Raw genomic sequence first — 14,282 nt, 5'->3', positions numbered from 1 at the left:
CTTAGTTGTTGAATTGATACAGCGGATGGTGTACTTGCCAAATTAGAGTATAAGATGGGAGATTGCCTGCCTTCTGAATAGAGTAGGATTTGTGGATCCAAATGTGACGCCCCAAGTAGCATAATGGCCCATTAAGGTAATGACTTGAATGAAGAGCCAATCTACTTGGCTTATAATTCGTAAGCCAGCAAAAGTTACTACTAGTAGTCGTTCACATGTGCCATAAGCTTCTGTGGACACTATTCTCTGTAAGAATTAGATGGAGTAGGATAAATGAATTGGAGGAGTGCAGTTCGAGTGTTGTAGTAGCACGATGTGCAGTACTAATTGATAGGCCCTCATTGGCAACAGCTACATGATTACTGGGACTCGTGGTTATGGACCTAAATGCATTAGTAAAGGCCGCAGTCTTGCTCTCTTTCCCATGGCTTTAACCGGACAGTCTGCTCTCTAAATGTAAATATGCAGAAAGACCTTAATTGAGTGACTTGTGGATCTGTTCAAACTTTGTTGGTTTCACTCTAAAGTCTTTTGCTCAACGAGCTTCGCTGCTCCTCTGGCCGCCTTCTTATGGTTTGAGCTCCATTTAACCTATCTCAAGAGCTATTGATTTAAAGGATGGGAAATAGTTCCATGATTGTTCATCGTTGTTTCATTACTATGCGAATGAGACTTCATCCATGTTACACGTGCTACCTCAAACCCCTAAAATGCTCCTCAGCTTCCAAGCTTGACATATAGCACCGTTGGAGAAAAAATAAAAGCTTTTTTCCGGCCTTTCAAGTGATATGTACAATCTTTTCCAAAACCGGTGCGCTATGAAAGAGTCCTTTGGGGTTTTTAGAGTTCGGTAGGAAAAGAAGTTTTATTTAGGTAGAATGGGAAATGCTTTTATAGGAATGCTATACAACTTGTTATGGTTTACAATACAAGGAGTAAGGTGTTTAAGAAAAATACGTTCAATGCTGCACCTTCGACAAATACGATTGTTTCTGGTGTTCGGGATAGAAGGCTAACAAACTTGATGTCTTAAAAGAATTGTAGCCTTCAAGGGCAGAGGATCGATTGAAGAACAACTTTAGGATTTTCGAGAAGACCTTCAGCCATAAGGTACATTATGTTCTAGTTGACGTCAAACCATCCGATGCAATGCTTGGAAAAAGAAAAAACGCCACACAATTATTGAAGCAAAAACGGAAAAAATTATTGAGTTCATTATTACAGAGTTCTTGCCGTTGGTCTTTTCCAAGTTGATTATTAGTTCCAGTAGTTTCATGTGTTCTTTTTGTTTCCGTTGCAAGCGAACGCTTCTATCGGGTATGATACTTGGTTTGTTAGAATTTTTCCATTTTTTATGCAGTTATTGCGTCGTCGTTGGTTTTAGATGGTTATTTTTCTGCTCATTTAGGCGGTTTTAGATGGTTGCTCATTCAGGCTTGTCGCTGCGTTCTTTTCTATGTTGCTTTTGTTTGTTGGCTTATATTACGAGCAATTTGTTGTTTTTCTTTCTTATTTTTCCGTATCTGTCTCCGCAGAGATCTCCAGATCGTAAGACATTATCGCCTTTGCAGCACTGGAGTATCCGTCATTTCCGAAAAGTACACGGACAGCCACTGATAAGTGCCGAAATATTAATATTTTGGCTCTCCAAATTATACTTGTTGGTCATTTATATTTGTTATCTGATATTTATTTTGCTTCTATTTTGTTTATAGGTTGCTCGAGCTTGTTGTCCAAGATATTAGATAAAAAGAAGAGTTTAATGAAAGTTGGGCTCAAAGTGCAAAATGGTTGAATGAAGAATTGTCGATGCGTTATTTCATAAAGCCCAAGGGACCCACTATGCGATTACAATGGTAATACCCTAATATATGTAATATTGATCCCACTGCCTTCGGCAGTCAGCTGCGGAACGGGGTTTGGAATTAGGACGACAACGGTCATGTCCGAAGAACAGAAGACAAGAACTTTGATCTCTTCCACTTCGATGGCCAGCTAAACCCTCTTCTAGGGTGTAGATGAAGCTCAAACTCTGAGTAACACTTTCTATATTTTGATTTAGGTTTTATTATTCGGATCATGGTTGTATGAACAAAGATTTATTTATAAGATTAATTCTTTCCATCAAATCTCGTGTATGAATTCCTAGGTTTTATGCACGTTCGTACAACGGTTTTAATTGTTTTGTGATAACTGGTTAGATGGATTATACTATGTAAGACGAGTCGTGCCGATGAGACGATCCGTACTTGATTAGAGACTGATTAGAGACGGTTCGTGCTAATAAGACGATTCGTGCTATGCGGAGATAGTCTATACTGATTGGTGATTCATAAATTATCTTTAGGAGATATCGCTTGGGCTTGCAATCCTACGGTATCTGAATTGATTCGAATAGTTAATCTGTAATCGAAACATATTTAAGTTACGAGGGGGAAGAGTGGATTCGAAACCTTAGAGCTTTTTCCCATCAACTCTTTTCTACACTTTAATTACTGTTTAATAATTTCAGGAAACTATCAATCAATCATATTTTTCTCGGATTAAGATAGAAATTAATTGGGAAAACTGTAACTCAGCCTTATAATCCCTGTGGAGCGATACTCGGAATATTTACCACTGTTCATTTGAGTAGTAGTAATTGTTTCATTTTATTAATTATTTTTGATACGGAAATGACACGATCAGCCACCCTTTCCCCTTTTTCACAGTTTTGTTTTGGCAAGAGAAATTGAGTGTAATTGAAATGAGTACGTTAGATACTACTCGTATGAGTACAACTAGAGATGAAATTATTTGGAAGAAGACAGATGCTGAAAATTGAAGCCGTGTTTTCTCATGCATGTAACAAAGGAGCTGGTAAGTGGTAAGTCGGGAAATGTATGCATGGCGGCCCCTTAATATCTATTAAATTCTTAATATGTCCGTCCCAAATAGTTTGTCCTTCTTTGCTTCTTTTTTTTTTTGATGTTGCAAAAAGAATGTCCACTTTGATTGATGTTGCAAAAAGAATGTCCACTTTGAAAAGGTATGCAACATTACTCTTCGCCTTTTCTTTTTACATTTAAGTGTGATGTCAACAAAGCATTAAATAGGGTCAAATTGGAAAAGTCAATACCAATTAAATGTTCCATCATTGTACCCACCATAAAAACACGCTTCTCCCAAAAGGGCAAGCAAATTGGGACGAATGAAGTATTTTTTTTATTACTTTAAGCTATTTTGTGATTATAGGCCACTGGAGCCGTATGCATGAATTTTGATTTGGAGGTTTAAGAACGCAAAAGACGGTTTTGGTTGCAATTTAGGAAGAAAGCCCGAGTGAGAAATGAAAAAAGAACTATACCAGATGATTTAGAACGCCTTTTCTTTTTCTTTTTTTTAAACTCTTGGATACTTGAAATCATGCAAGGAAATCTAGACCAATCTAATTTGGAAGAAGAAATCAAGAGTTTGATTCCATTCCGAATTTGGACTCAAGATATATAGCTTTGGTATTTTGACCATGACTTTTTGCTTGATTATCCGATTGAGGCGACTGAAATTGGGTTGAACAGCTGTTTTAAAGATCTACAACTTTGCGTGAAACAAGGAATCTCCAATTCTAATATTTACTAGGTCAAAACAAGAATTCTACAAGAAAAGTCATGTATGTTGAGTAAAATTCCATCCAAATTCTCCTTTTGGTTTGGAGTTTCGTAGTTTACTTATTGAGGCGATTCACATTGGGTTGAACAGCTGGTTCAAAGATCTACAACTTTGCGTGAAACAAGAAATCTCCGAGAAAGGTCATGTATATTATGTTGAGTAACATTCCATCCGAATCTCCTTTTTGGTTTAATCACTACAACAAAAAACACCATCGGTGACATGCAAAAATGTCACCAAACGTCCAAATTTTGTCACCTATTGTCTTTGGTGACACAAGAAGAAGTGTCATTGTATTCATGACACTGAAAGTCAATGGTGACAAAATTGTGTAGTTGTCACAGAATGTTATCAATGGTGACAAGAATTTGGTGTCACCGAAGACAAATTTTCCGTGACACACTTGTCACCGAAAGAAACAGTGACAACAATATGATGTCATGAAAGAGAGATTTTCCGCGACAAAGGTGATTATGTCACAGACAATAACAATGACAGCACTATGTTGTCACAGAAGAGAGATTATTCTGTGACAAAGGTTGTCACTAAAAGTACCAACCATGACAACTGGTTGTGTGTCACCAATAACCTATTGTAGTAGTAGATACACAACAGAGACAATCTCTTTTGTCACCAAAAATAGGACATTAGCAGCAATACAATTTATTCCATATATTGTTTTCACCTGCTTACAATTTATTCCATTTGTATCTTATAATTCAACTTAGCAAAACTTAAATTTCGAAGAAACAAAATATCATTCAAATCAAATATTCATTAAGTCAACATTCATCATCCAACTTCAAAACCTTTCAAAACATTCATCCTCCAACAATAACCACTTCAAACGTAACAACATTACCGAAACTATAAAACATCCATATCCAAAAGGAACTTAGAACAAGTGTTCCATTTAACTACCAAAAAGTCTTAAACTCCATCTTGGTTAGCTTCCAAAAATAACTACCAAAAAGTCTTCAACTCCATCTTGGTTAGCTTCCAAAAATAACTACAACTCCATCTTGATTAGCTTCCAAAAAGCAACTCCATCTCCTTACTTGTACAAAATTGCAAAAAAAAGAAAAGAAAGTAATTATATATTTAACAATGTCAAGCCTACGAAAGGTTTTGAAAAAGAAAGAGATTTTGCTCCAAGTTGTTATATGACGAATTATGGGATGACTCATGAGTGACTAATTGAGCTATCCAACCCAGATTTTGATGTCATTTTACATATTATCGATGATATGCAACCTACGTAGCAGTAAAACTTTGCTAGAATCGAAGTGTCGGTGTCGGAAATGTGTAAGACATAGACACGCTCCGGACACACTTCAGACACGTGTCCGACACATGAATAACATTAATTCAAGCTTTATCACACTTTTAAAGCCTGATTCCAAAAAGCACGATAATTAGATTGTACGTAAAAAATAAATTCAATTAAACCACGTAAATCACTTCGTGGAAGTGTATTTACTCTGTCATTACCTATGAACCTACATAACATGTTTCTTAAGCTAGTTACTTCTGAGATTGAACAAAATTATCTCAATTTTCCTATCAAAGAAGTTGTATATGATCGATAATTTTCCGGGAAGTGAAGGGCTCCTCCTAAAGGTTGAAACTTGAAAGGAACAATGTCATATGCAATAGCAGATTGATTCTCTCTCTCTCTCTGGTGAGAAACTCCCCTACTGCTAGGGAAATTGATGCCCTTAACTATGTTGAGTGTCATTTTGGGCCTTCTTCCCATCTGAACAACAACAGGGCCAGTAATGGGAGGAACCAAAACCTAATTTCAAGTTTACAAATGAGAAACTACCCAAAAAACAGAGGCAAAAACTGGATGTTCAAGTGCAGGAATTGAAGTTCTAACTACTTAAAATGAGGTTTAGAGGTTGAAATCGCTTCTAGTGTAATTACATGTTATGTGTTGGAAAATACTGAACCTGGATCTCTCAAAGCAAAAGAAGTTTTGTTCATCACATAACAATCTGATCAGATTCTGAATTTCCAACCAACTGTTATTATGGGTAACGAAAAGGGATAAAGGCGATGCTCGGGAACTTTTCTCATCCCCCATCTATTCCTTCATAGCCAAAATGTTCAACCTATTCAAGCTATAATAAACACATGAAAAAAAGAAAGAAAGCTAAAGCCATTAAACTGGTCATACTACATAAAGAGTTCCCCAGCCATGTTATATGGGCAAAATAAGATGGACTTTATTGCAGACCATTTACATATATAGCTAAAACTTCCAATACATGCATCCTGTGAAATCACTGTTTCCAGATGACTTGGTGTATTTTTGCCAAATGTCGGATCAAAAAAAAAACCAAAAAAACCTTGCCAAATGTGTGGAATTGTTAACTTATAGTGTTGCCTCTGGAGTTGCACAAGTTAAAAGAACTTATCCAGCCTTTATCTTATATTATATGTGTGCCAAAGGTTAAGTGTGGGTATATTATCCAGCCTTTATCTTATATTATATCCTTGAAGGCTTTAATCTGTGTACAAAGGTACACACGCTTCGGTGACTTCTACATTTGCTAGTTGGATTTAAGCAAGTAGCTCGTGAATAAGGTAATTAAGGCATTGATATACTCACAGTAGTTGCTAGAATTTATATGCGTTTCGGCTTGAGGGTAAGCTTTCACGGCCTCAATTCAAGCCCTATGAATTTACCAAGATACAAACAACCGTCAACAAGCTATATCTAGTATCACCGTGCTCTATCAAGAAACAGAATTTCAAGCAAACTGCAGTCATCATTTTTTGTCCCAAAAGTCATATCACACGATGTTCAGACTTTCTGAAACTTGATATGGATCCAAATTTGATTAACTAGGTACTATCCAAATTTGGAATCTCATGAAGCAAAAACAACGATAATACAAAAAACTAAATCAATGTTCTACATCAGGATCTATATCCGAATTAGATTCAATAGCAAACTCATTTTCCGTATTATCACTAGGCTCTCCCATTGATTCATGTTCATGTTCATGTTCATCTTCTTCAGGAAAACTGTTGATATCTTGTCGGTTGTGTGACTCTAGAACCACATTACTTGGAATAATCTCAGGATCGACGTCATCTCTAATGAGCTGGACCTCAACTGAATCATCAACAACAATATTAGGGACGGCATTGGCGGTTTCATCTTGTTGGAATACATCAGTAGCAGGTGCATCGCTGGGTTCTAAACCATCGTCCCTCTGAGGTATATCCCATATCCCTCGATGCTGGAACAATTCTACAACTTTTCAATGATCACCAAATTTGGTATCATTGACATAGAAGACTTGCTTCACTTGCATTGGGAGGGCAAATGGATCATTCTTATACCATCTACTTCTTACATCAATGCTTGTGAAATGTGCATCGGCTTTAATGAATCTACTTCTACCGGTATTGAACCATTCACATTGGAATAGAACTACATGGTGTCCGCAGATATAATTCAGCTCCCATACTCTGCACAAGTTTCCATAAAAGCCAATTGTTTTGCCTTTATGGTCCCCTTCCACCATGACATCACTATTTTGGCTTTTACGATGACTATCCCGGTCTTTGGTGTGAAATCGGATACCATTGGATATACAACCTGAATATATATTTACATTCACAAATGGACCATTGGCTAATGACCACAAATCCTCGGTTGCCTCTGGATCGTACTTGATTCATCTACAGAACAATGCATGCTAAGCATGTTATTAATATTGATATATGCCACTAATTAATGTATCAGAATATAGTTTGTATCTTACACGTTCTTTAAACCACTTTGGAAATTTCTCTTGTTGTCTCTTGGAGATGTCAATTGCACTTTCATTGGCCAATATACTTTTGTGCTCCCTATTAACAAACATATACATAAAAGTGATGGTTAAAAAAGATCGAACACTAAATATAACTATGACTAAAAACCAAATTAAGTATTAACATACTCTAGATATTGTTCCAACTCAAGACTATTATTCAAGACAAACCAATGAGCCTTATCTATTTCCTCCTGCGTCACATTACTTGCCCTCGTCATTTTGGCAAAAGGACGCACATTTTGGTTGAAGACAGCTAACCTCGTTCCACAATCACCACCATCAACATTTCATTCTGGCCAATTGAAAGCTGTTTCCATATTACCGAGATACATCGAACAAAAAGTAAGACACTCTTTGACAATGTAAACCTCAGAAATGGAACCTTTCGGATAGGCTCGATTGGTGACAAATCCCTTTAAGGTATCAAGAAGCCTGTTTAACAAATAATATCATATTATTAAACCTACATTATGTTAATATCATCTATCTAAATTTATGCCAAAAATTACCTTTCAATTGGATCCATCGATATTGCACTGGTCCTCCGAGCATGGCCTCATGAGGCAAGTGAATAGCAAGATGAACCATGACATCAAAGAATGCCAAAGGGAAAATCTTTTCCATCTTGCATAATATGAGCACTATCCGATCTTGTAGTTTCTCCAAATCCTCAACTCGCAGTGTTTTTGAGCATATCTCTTGAAAAAAAATCTCCAACTCTGTTAAGGTGATACATATGTCTTTCGAAAGGTAGCCACGCATCCCAATGGGAAGAAGTCGTAAAAGTACATGACAGTCATGACTTTTCAAGCCCGTTAACTTATCTCCTTTTGTACTCACACATCTTGATATGTTTGCAGCATAACCATCAGGATACTTAATTGACTTTAAGAACTCATAAAAGCCATGTCTCTCCTCTGGAGATAAAATGTATGATGCTAGGGGCTTTTCAAAGGACCCATCTGCACGCCTCTTTAAATGCAGTTCTAACCTTATTCTCATATCCTCTAAATCCTGATGTGCTTTTTCTGTGTCCTTGTTCTTCCCATTTATGCTTAATAGTATTCCAAGCAAAGCTTCACATATATTTTTCTCTATATGCATCACATCAAGGTTGTGTCGCAGCAAGAGTTTCTCCCAGTAAGGAAGCTCAAAAAAAATGCTTTTCTTGGTCCAATTTAATATTGGATCTCCTCTTTTTCTTTTGTTGCTTGGATGCTTGCCGAATGGCTTGTATGTCCCCTTACTCATTTGCTGCAATATTTGTTCACCCGTTATGTCCGTAGGCCTTTCCCGATGGTCCACCTTACCATCAAAGAGGCGACTCATTCGCCAAGGATGGTCTTTAGGTAACCATTCGGCGAGCTCCCACATAACTTAACTTACTTCTCAACCTTTGCGATGATGCATGTTCGTTACACATTGGGCAAGCCAAATAACCCTTAGTAGTCCACCCGGACAAATTACCATATGCAGGGAAATCGTTGATGGTCCACATAACAGCTACATGCATTCGAAAAGTTTGTTCAGTTGAGGCATCATAGGTGACTGCGCCACGTTCCCATAACTCCTTCAATTCGTCAATTAATGGCATTAAGTAAACATCAATATCTCTTCCCGGTGCAATTGGTCCAGGAATAAACAACGACATTATAGAGTAAGGTTGTTTCATACATTTCCATGGAGGAAGATTGTAAGGCATGACAATCACAGGCCATAAGCTGTAGGAGTTGCTCATGTTACCAAAGGGATTGAATCCATCAGTAGCTAGTCTTAACCTCACATTTCGGGCATCTCGAGCAAACTCAGGATAATGTCGATCAAAGTGCTTCCATGCCTTACCATCAGCAAGATGCCTTAATACTCCATCATCAACTCGTTTCTTCTTATGCCACCTCATATCTGTACAAGTTTTGCTCGACATATAAAACCTCTGCAACTTAGGGGTCAACGGAAAATATCGCAAGATCTTATGAGGAATCTTTTTTCCCTTACCATCATTTAGCTTGTTTCTAGACTCCTCACAAACAGGACACTTTTCAAGATCAGCATTCTCCTTCCAAAAAAGTGCACAATCATTCTTACATGCATGAATGGGCACGTAGCCCAAGCCTAAGTCACGAAGAACTTCTTTGCTTCATAAATGTTGCCTAGAATGTCGTGATCACTTGTAGGTAGGAGTTCCTTCAATAACCCCAACAGCGCATCAAAGGACTTGTTGCTCCATTTATTCAACACCTTAACATGAAGTAGCTTAATAACAAATGATAGTAAAGTAAGCTTGCATCCGGGGTATAACTCTCGATGGGCATCCTTCATTAATTTATCAAAGTTGCGCACATTCTTTGTCTCAACATTGTCAGGCAACTCATCTAGTTCCTCATCATTCATGATTGCTGCTGCATAGTAATCATTAACTAAGCGTTCTAGGTCGTCTTGATTCTCATGTTCATCTGTTGCCACTCCACCCCCAACATTTTCTCCACTAGGCTAACGGCTTTCGTTCGACACAAATTGTTGATTCATAGGTATAGTTTCCCCATGGTGGACCCAAGTCTTGTAAGAAGGAGCTATCCCATTTTGTATCAGGTGAAATGCAACAACAATACTAAAATGGCGTTCCACATTCATGCATTTTAAACACGGGCAACGAATCTGATCATCAGAACCTAAATTTGTGACTGCAAAGTCAACAAATGAATTTACCCCATCTCGATACTCTTTGCTCAGTCTATTCTTAATTGTCATCTAACTCTTGTCCATATTTTTTCACCTAAAAAGTCCAGAATAATACAACGTCCCCTTCATAAAAACATTTAGACCAAAATTTTGATTTTCAAAGCATTGAAATCAATCCTAAAGATGATAAAATGAAACAATTAGGTGCAGGAATTACACTTCACATGCTGAAACAATTAGGTGCCTTGAATTAAAATGAAACATTTATTATCAAAGATCATAGCACGTGAGCGTAAGAGGAGAACGGAAAGAAGCTTTGATGTCAAACAAAGAAGAATAATTTCACTAAAAAGAGTCAATGTAATAAACAAGTTGTTGCTAAGCCAATGTTTATCTGATATTCTCCATGATGACCTACCTGCTAAAGGTTTTTGGTTTACATGGTCTAACAAGCAAGGAGGCTCAGGTGATATTAAGAGTAGGATTAATAGGGTGTTCTCTAATACTCACTCGTTGGTTTCCTTCCCTACTTGTGAGGCTACTTTCCTACATTGATCTAAGCCAAGGGCTAAAAGGAAAATGGACTGATTGGGTCATGGTAGCAAACACATGGTACTTCACTCAAAAGAACTCAGTTACCGAGAGGGACTAGCACCACAAAGCTACCAATCTACTTTGATTAGAGGCTATAGCAAATGGCAGATCGCAACTACCAAAACATAAAATACAGAACAGCAGAACAACAAATTGCAGCAGATTGCATCAGTAATGTAGCAGCAACAACCATAGCAGCCACACAGCAAAGAGCAGTAAGAACTAAGGACATGCCCCCTAGAAAAGGCCTAAACACTCCAAGGGACAACCCTCCAAGGATAGGTGAATACAATGACTTTAAAGTGACTGACTGTTACACATCATAAAATAGTTGTTTGCTCAGCAATACAGAAAACAGAAGAGCATCGAAAGCAGCAGCAGACACATCCAAAGCAGCAGAGTATTCAAAGCAGCTCAATAGCAGTCATATAAATTTTAGAACCAGCAGTATACAAGTTACAAAATATTGCAAAAACAGAAAACAGTAATGCAGACATAGCACACAGAACCAGCAGTATACAAGTTAAAAAAACTGCAAAATCATGAATGATTGAATGAATAAAATTTGAGTAGCTTTCAAGCTCTTTGATTGTGTCATGCTATCATTTCTTTGGTGTGATGCTAAAGAGCCCCTAGGTGTGATGCCTTGGATTTTCTAGGTATGATGCCTAGACCTATCATTCTCTAACCCTTTCTCTTCTTATTCTTTTACAAATTACTATTCATGTATTACTGTTCACAGCCCCAAAAACAACCCCTTTCTCTTGTGCTTGATTATACTTAGTCCTATTCCAACTCTGTCCTACATCAATGGACGGGAGCCCACTACATCCTATCGGTTTAGGATTCCCAAAATAAAAAATAAGGAAATGCAAGAAAGCTTTCATTGACCAACTATTACCATCAAAATTGACTTGCAACAAAAGTAGTACAAGATTATCGTAGCCAGTGTCCTTTGAAGAGAATATGTGAAGCAAAAAGAAGAAATACTCTGTAGAAATTTCTAGAGTAGCAGGTCATGCAAAGGATGAAGGTACACACCTGTGAACAGTATTCCAATGGATCTGAAAAAGATGATGCCCAAAAGTTTAAAGCTTGGCGATTCCAATCTTCCACAGAAACATTTCAATTAAAAAAACCAAAACACCTGATAAATCCAAGCAGACATAAAACAAGTTAAAAAACAAGTAAGTAGCCATACTCTAGTCAAGAGATGATCAAATAATATACTGTTGAAGAATCACAGAGCATACTTTGTTGATTGCAGAAATAAAGTACCAAAAAAGAAACATCTGATTTTAATCAAATGGCAAAGACATATAACACCCGGTGACCTTAATTTGGATACACTTGATGAAACACACAGATTTGGAACAATCGGTGATCAAACATTGCTATCACAGCTCTGGTTGGGGAAATCTTATTTTCAATTCTATACATTTGCTTATATTCCCCTTTCCGTACTTGCATATGTTAGTCTTGGCTCTTGGGCACTCTGCTTCTCCCAGCGCATCGGATATTAGCCATCTCCATGTGCAACATCTTGCACGTGAGGGAGGGTATTGGAGACCTTACAATGTATTGTTTGGACCCGTCCAAATAACTTAGCCTTTCAGGATAAGTGGTGACATCAACACAAATAAACCTTCCGGATAGTTTTGCATATTTAGCTGGACATTGAAAATTTTGGGGGTTCAAACAAATAAACCTTCAGGATAAAGTTTTGCATGCTAAGAGCTAGAAACTGAAAATTTTGGGGGTTCAAACAAATAAACCTTCAGGATAAAGTTTTGCATGCTAAGAGCTAGAAACTGAAAATTTTGGGGGTTCCCCTATTAGAGTGTTAGATAACGCAAAGTAATTACTATTTCAAAATTTGAAGGCAGTTTCAACTTCAAATAAAGATAGAAACTTTTCACCTGGAGTTTCAATTAAATTTCAGTTGCATTTAGAATAAGGGCAAATAATTAAAGTAGATTCATTAGAATGCGGCTCATATGAAGCCCTCAACCAATCAAGCAGCCGTTCAACCAAAGATGGAATCAGATTAATCTGGGAGCAGAAGTAATATGAATCTTGAGCAATTATCATTATTTCTTGATCGTATACAATTAGCAGCTTCAACCCTTTCAAGATTGAACATCTCAAATAAAATAGATACATTTGATTTTGACTATCGTGAGGATACCTTAGCTTCCGATTCAAACTTTAAATCTACAAAATCGAATTAAAAACTCACATGCAAAACAAAAAATCCATGAAATCGGAAGATTGGAGAGTGGAGGAATACCAAAAATCACAAAGTGTAGTGGTGGTGCTGGCGAGTTCCGGCCGGCGAGGAAGAGGGCAGAGATGAAGTGTGCTGCCTTTTCAGTGAAGATAGAATAAAAAAATAATGTTTAGCTAGATGAAGTCAAGAGAGAGATCGAGAGTGCGTGAACAAACATATACATAAGCGTTTTGTGATCGAGAGAGAGAATGACAGGGTGAGATACTGAGAGGGACAGAAAAAGACCTGGGCAGATCGGAGCGACGGCCGCCGATTTGTGGGCTGATGGAAGTCTTCAGCGGGACTGCGGGAATGGCTGGGGGAGTGGAGATCTAGAGGCAGAGCCGAAGAGTAAAGTGGAGACTGGAGAGAGGAAAAAGAAGAGGAAAGTTAGGGCTGGGTTTTGGTTATAGCAAAATGATGTCGTTTTTCTTCTAAAAAATTTCATTTCACTTTTTGACAGCCCGCCTAAATGAGCTGGAGCTCGGGAGCGCGAAAATTGGGATCTTTCGGTGACAACTTAATTCTTGTCACCGAAATTTGTCTTCAGTGACAAATATTTTGTCACCAAATCTCCTCATTCGGATCTTTCGGTGACAACTTTATACTTGTCATCGAAACTTGTCTTCAATGACAAATATTTTGTCACCAAATCTCCTCATTATTTACCCTGGTCACCCAAAGATTTTTGGTGACAAGTAAAATTGTTTGTCACCATTGAGTATATTTCGTGTCAAAACTAATTTTTTGTCACCTAAAAGTGTTAAAGGGTGTCGCTAATGGTGTTTTTTTGTTGTAGTGTGTTGGAGAGGATGTAGATGAAGCTAACATTTAAGTAATATTGTCTGTCACACCCCACACCAGGCTAGCACTCTAATGAGCCCAATCCGATGCGAGGATGCAACTACAACCACCAACCCATTACTAAAATTTAAGTTCTAACAATTAAGTTATTCAACAACCACTTTATTGAAAACGCAAAACATATCGTTCTTACAAACACAGCGAAAGTCTTAAGAAAATATTAAACTACACAACAAATTAATATCAACATGAGCTGCAACTAGATTCCTTTCTATAGTATCTCGCCAAAACTCGTCATGCCTCCCCAACACGTTACCCTAAGTGATGGTACAACCACCTGACAATCAGTAGTGGATATCTACAATGCCTGCAAAACTAGATTCCAAAATGGAATCCAGGAGTGTTTATAAGACATGGATGCAATTCCATATTAAAAGTACAGCTAAAAGATAATC

At 37.5% G+C, this 14,282-nt stretch overlaps 2 protein-coding genes across 2 annotated transcripts; both read right to left on the bottom strand.

Moving 5' to 3' along the window:
• Nucleotides 1–8,826: 8,826 nt before the first annotated feature.
• LOC131329343 (uncharacterized) lies at nucleotides 8,827–10,229 on the bottom strand. Its single transcript, XM_058362439.1, has 3 exons — nucleotides 9,977–10,229; nucleotides 9,603–9,934; nucleotides 8,827–9,537 (listed from the first exon to the last, which is right to left on the bottom strand). The coding sequence occupies exons 1-3, from the start codon at nucleotides 10,227–10,229 to the stop codon at nucleotides 8,827–8,829; spliced, it is 1,296 nt and encodes a 431-aa protein (XP_058218422.1).
• Nucleotides 10,230–11,444: 1,215 nt separating this feature from the next.
• LOC131329336 (uncharacterized) lies at nucleotides 11,445–13,685 on the bottom strand. Its single transcript, XM_058362427.1, has 4 exons — nucleotides 13,659–13,685; nucleotides 13,270–13,386; nucleotides 13,045–13,120; nucleotides 11,445–11,863 (listed from the first exon to the last, which is right to left on the bottom strand). The coding sequence occupies exons 1-4, from the start codon at nucleotides 13,683–13,685 to the stop codon at nucleotides 11,691–11,693; spliced, it is 393 nt and encodes a 130-aa protein (XP_058218410.1). The 3' UTR covers nucleotides 11,445–11,690.
• Between the last annotated feature and the right edge of the window lie 597 nt (nucleotides 13,686–14,282).

The sequence above is a fragment of the Rhododendron vialii genome, chromosome 1a, assembly GCF_030253575.1.
Source record: "Rhododendron vialii isolate Sample 1 chromosome 1a, ASM3025357v1".
Lineage (NCBI taxonomy): Eukaryota > Viridiplantae > Streptophyta > Magnoliopsida > Ericales > Ericaceae > Rhododendron > Rhododendron vialii.
Note: the sequence above shows the minus strand (reverse complement) of the source record. Positions and strands in the feature narration are given on the sequence as shown.

What these genes read in the sequence shown, in the direction of transcription:
- LOC131329336 (XM_058362427.1), bottom strand. Translation starts at nt 13,685, where the DNA reads ATGAGGAGATTTGGTGACAAAATATTT. An exon ending in CGTCGCTCCGATCTGCCCAG is followed by an intron (nt 13,121 to 13,269) that starts GTCTTTTTCTGT and finishes TTCACTGAAAAG; the next exon opens with GCAGCACACTTCATCTCTGC. An exon ending in ACTACACTTTGTGATTTTTG is followed by an intron (nt 11,864 to 13,044) that starts GTATTCCTCCAC and finishes TTTCTGTGGAAG; the next exon opens with ATTGGAATCGCCAAGCTTTA.
- LOC131329343 (XM_058362439.1), bottom strand. Translation starts at nt 10,229, where the DNA reads ATGACAATTAAGAATAGACTGAGCAAAGAGTATCGAGATGGGGTAAAT. An exon ending in ATTTGTGTCGAACGAAAGCC is followed by an intron (nt 9,935 to 9,976) that starts GTTAGCCTAGTG and finishes GAGTGGCAACAG; the next exon opens with ATGAACATGAGAATCAAGAC. An exon ending in ATGAAGCAAAGAAGTTCTTC is followed by an intron (nt 9,538 to 9,602) that starts GTGACTTAGGCT and finishes CTTTTTTGGAAG; the next exon opens with GAGAATGCTGATCTTGAAAA.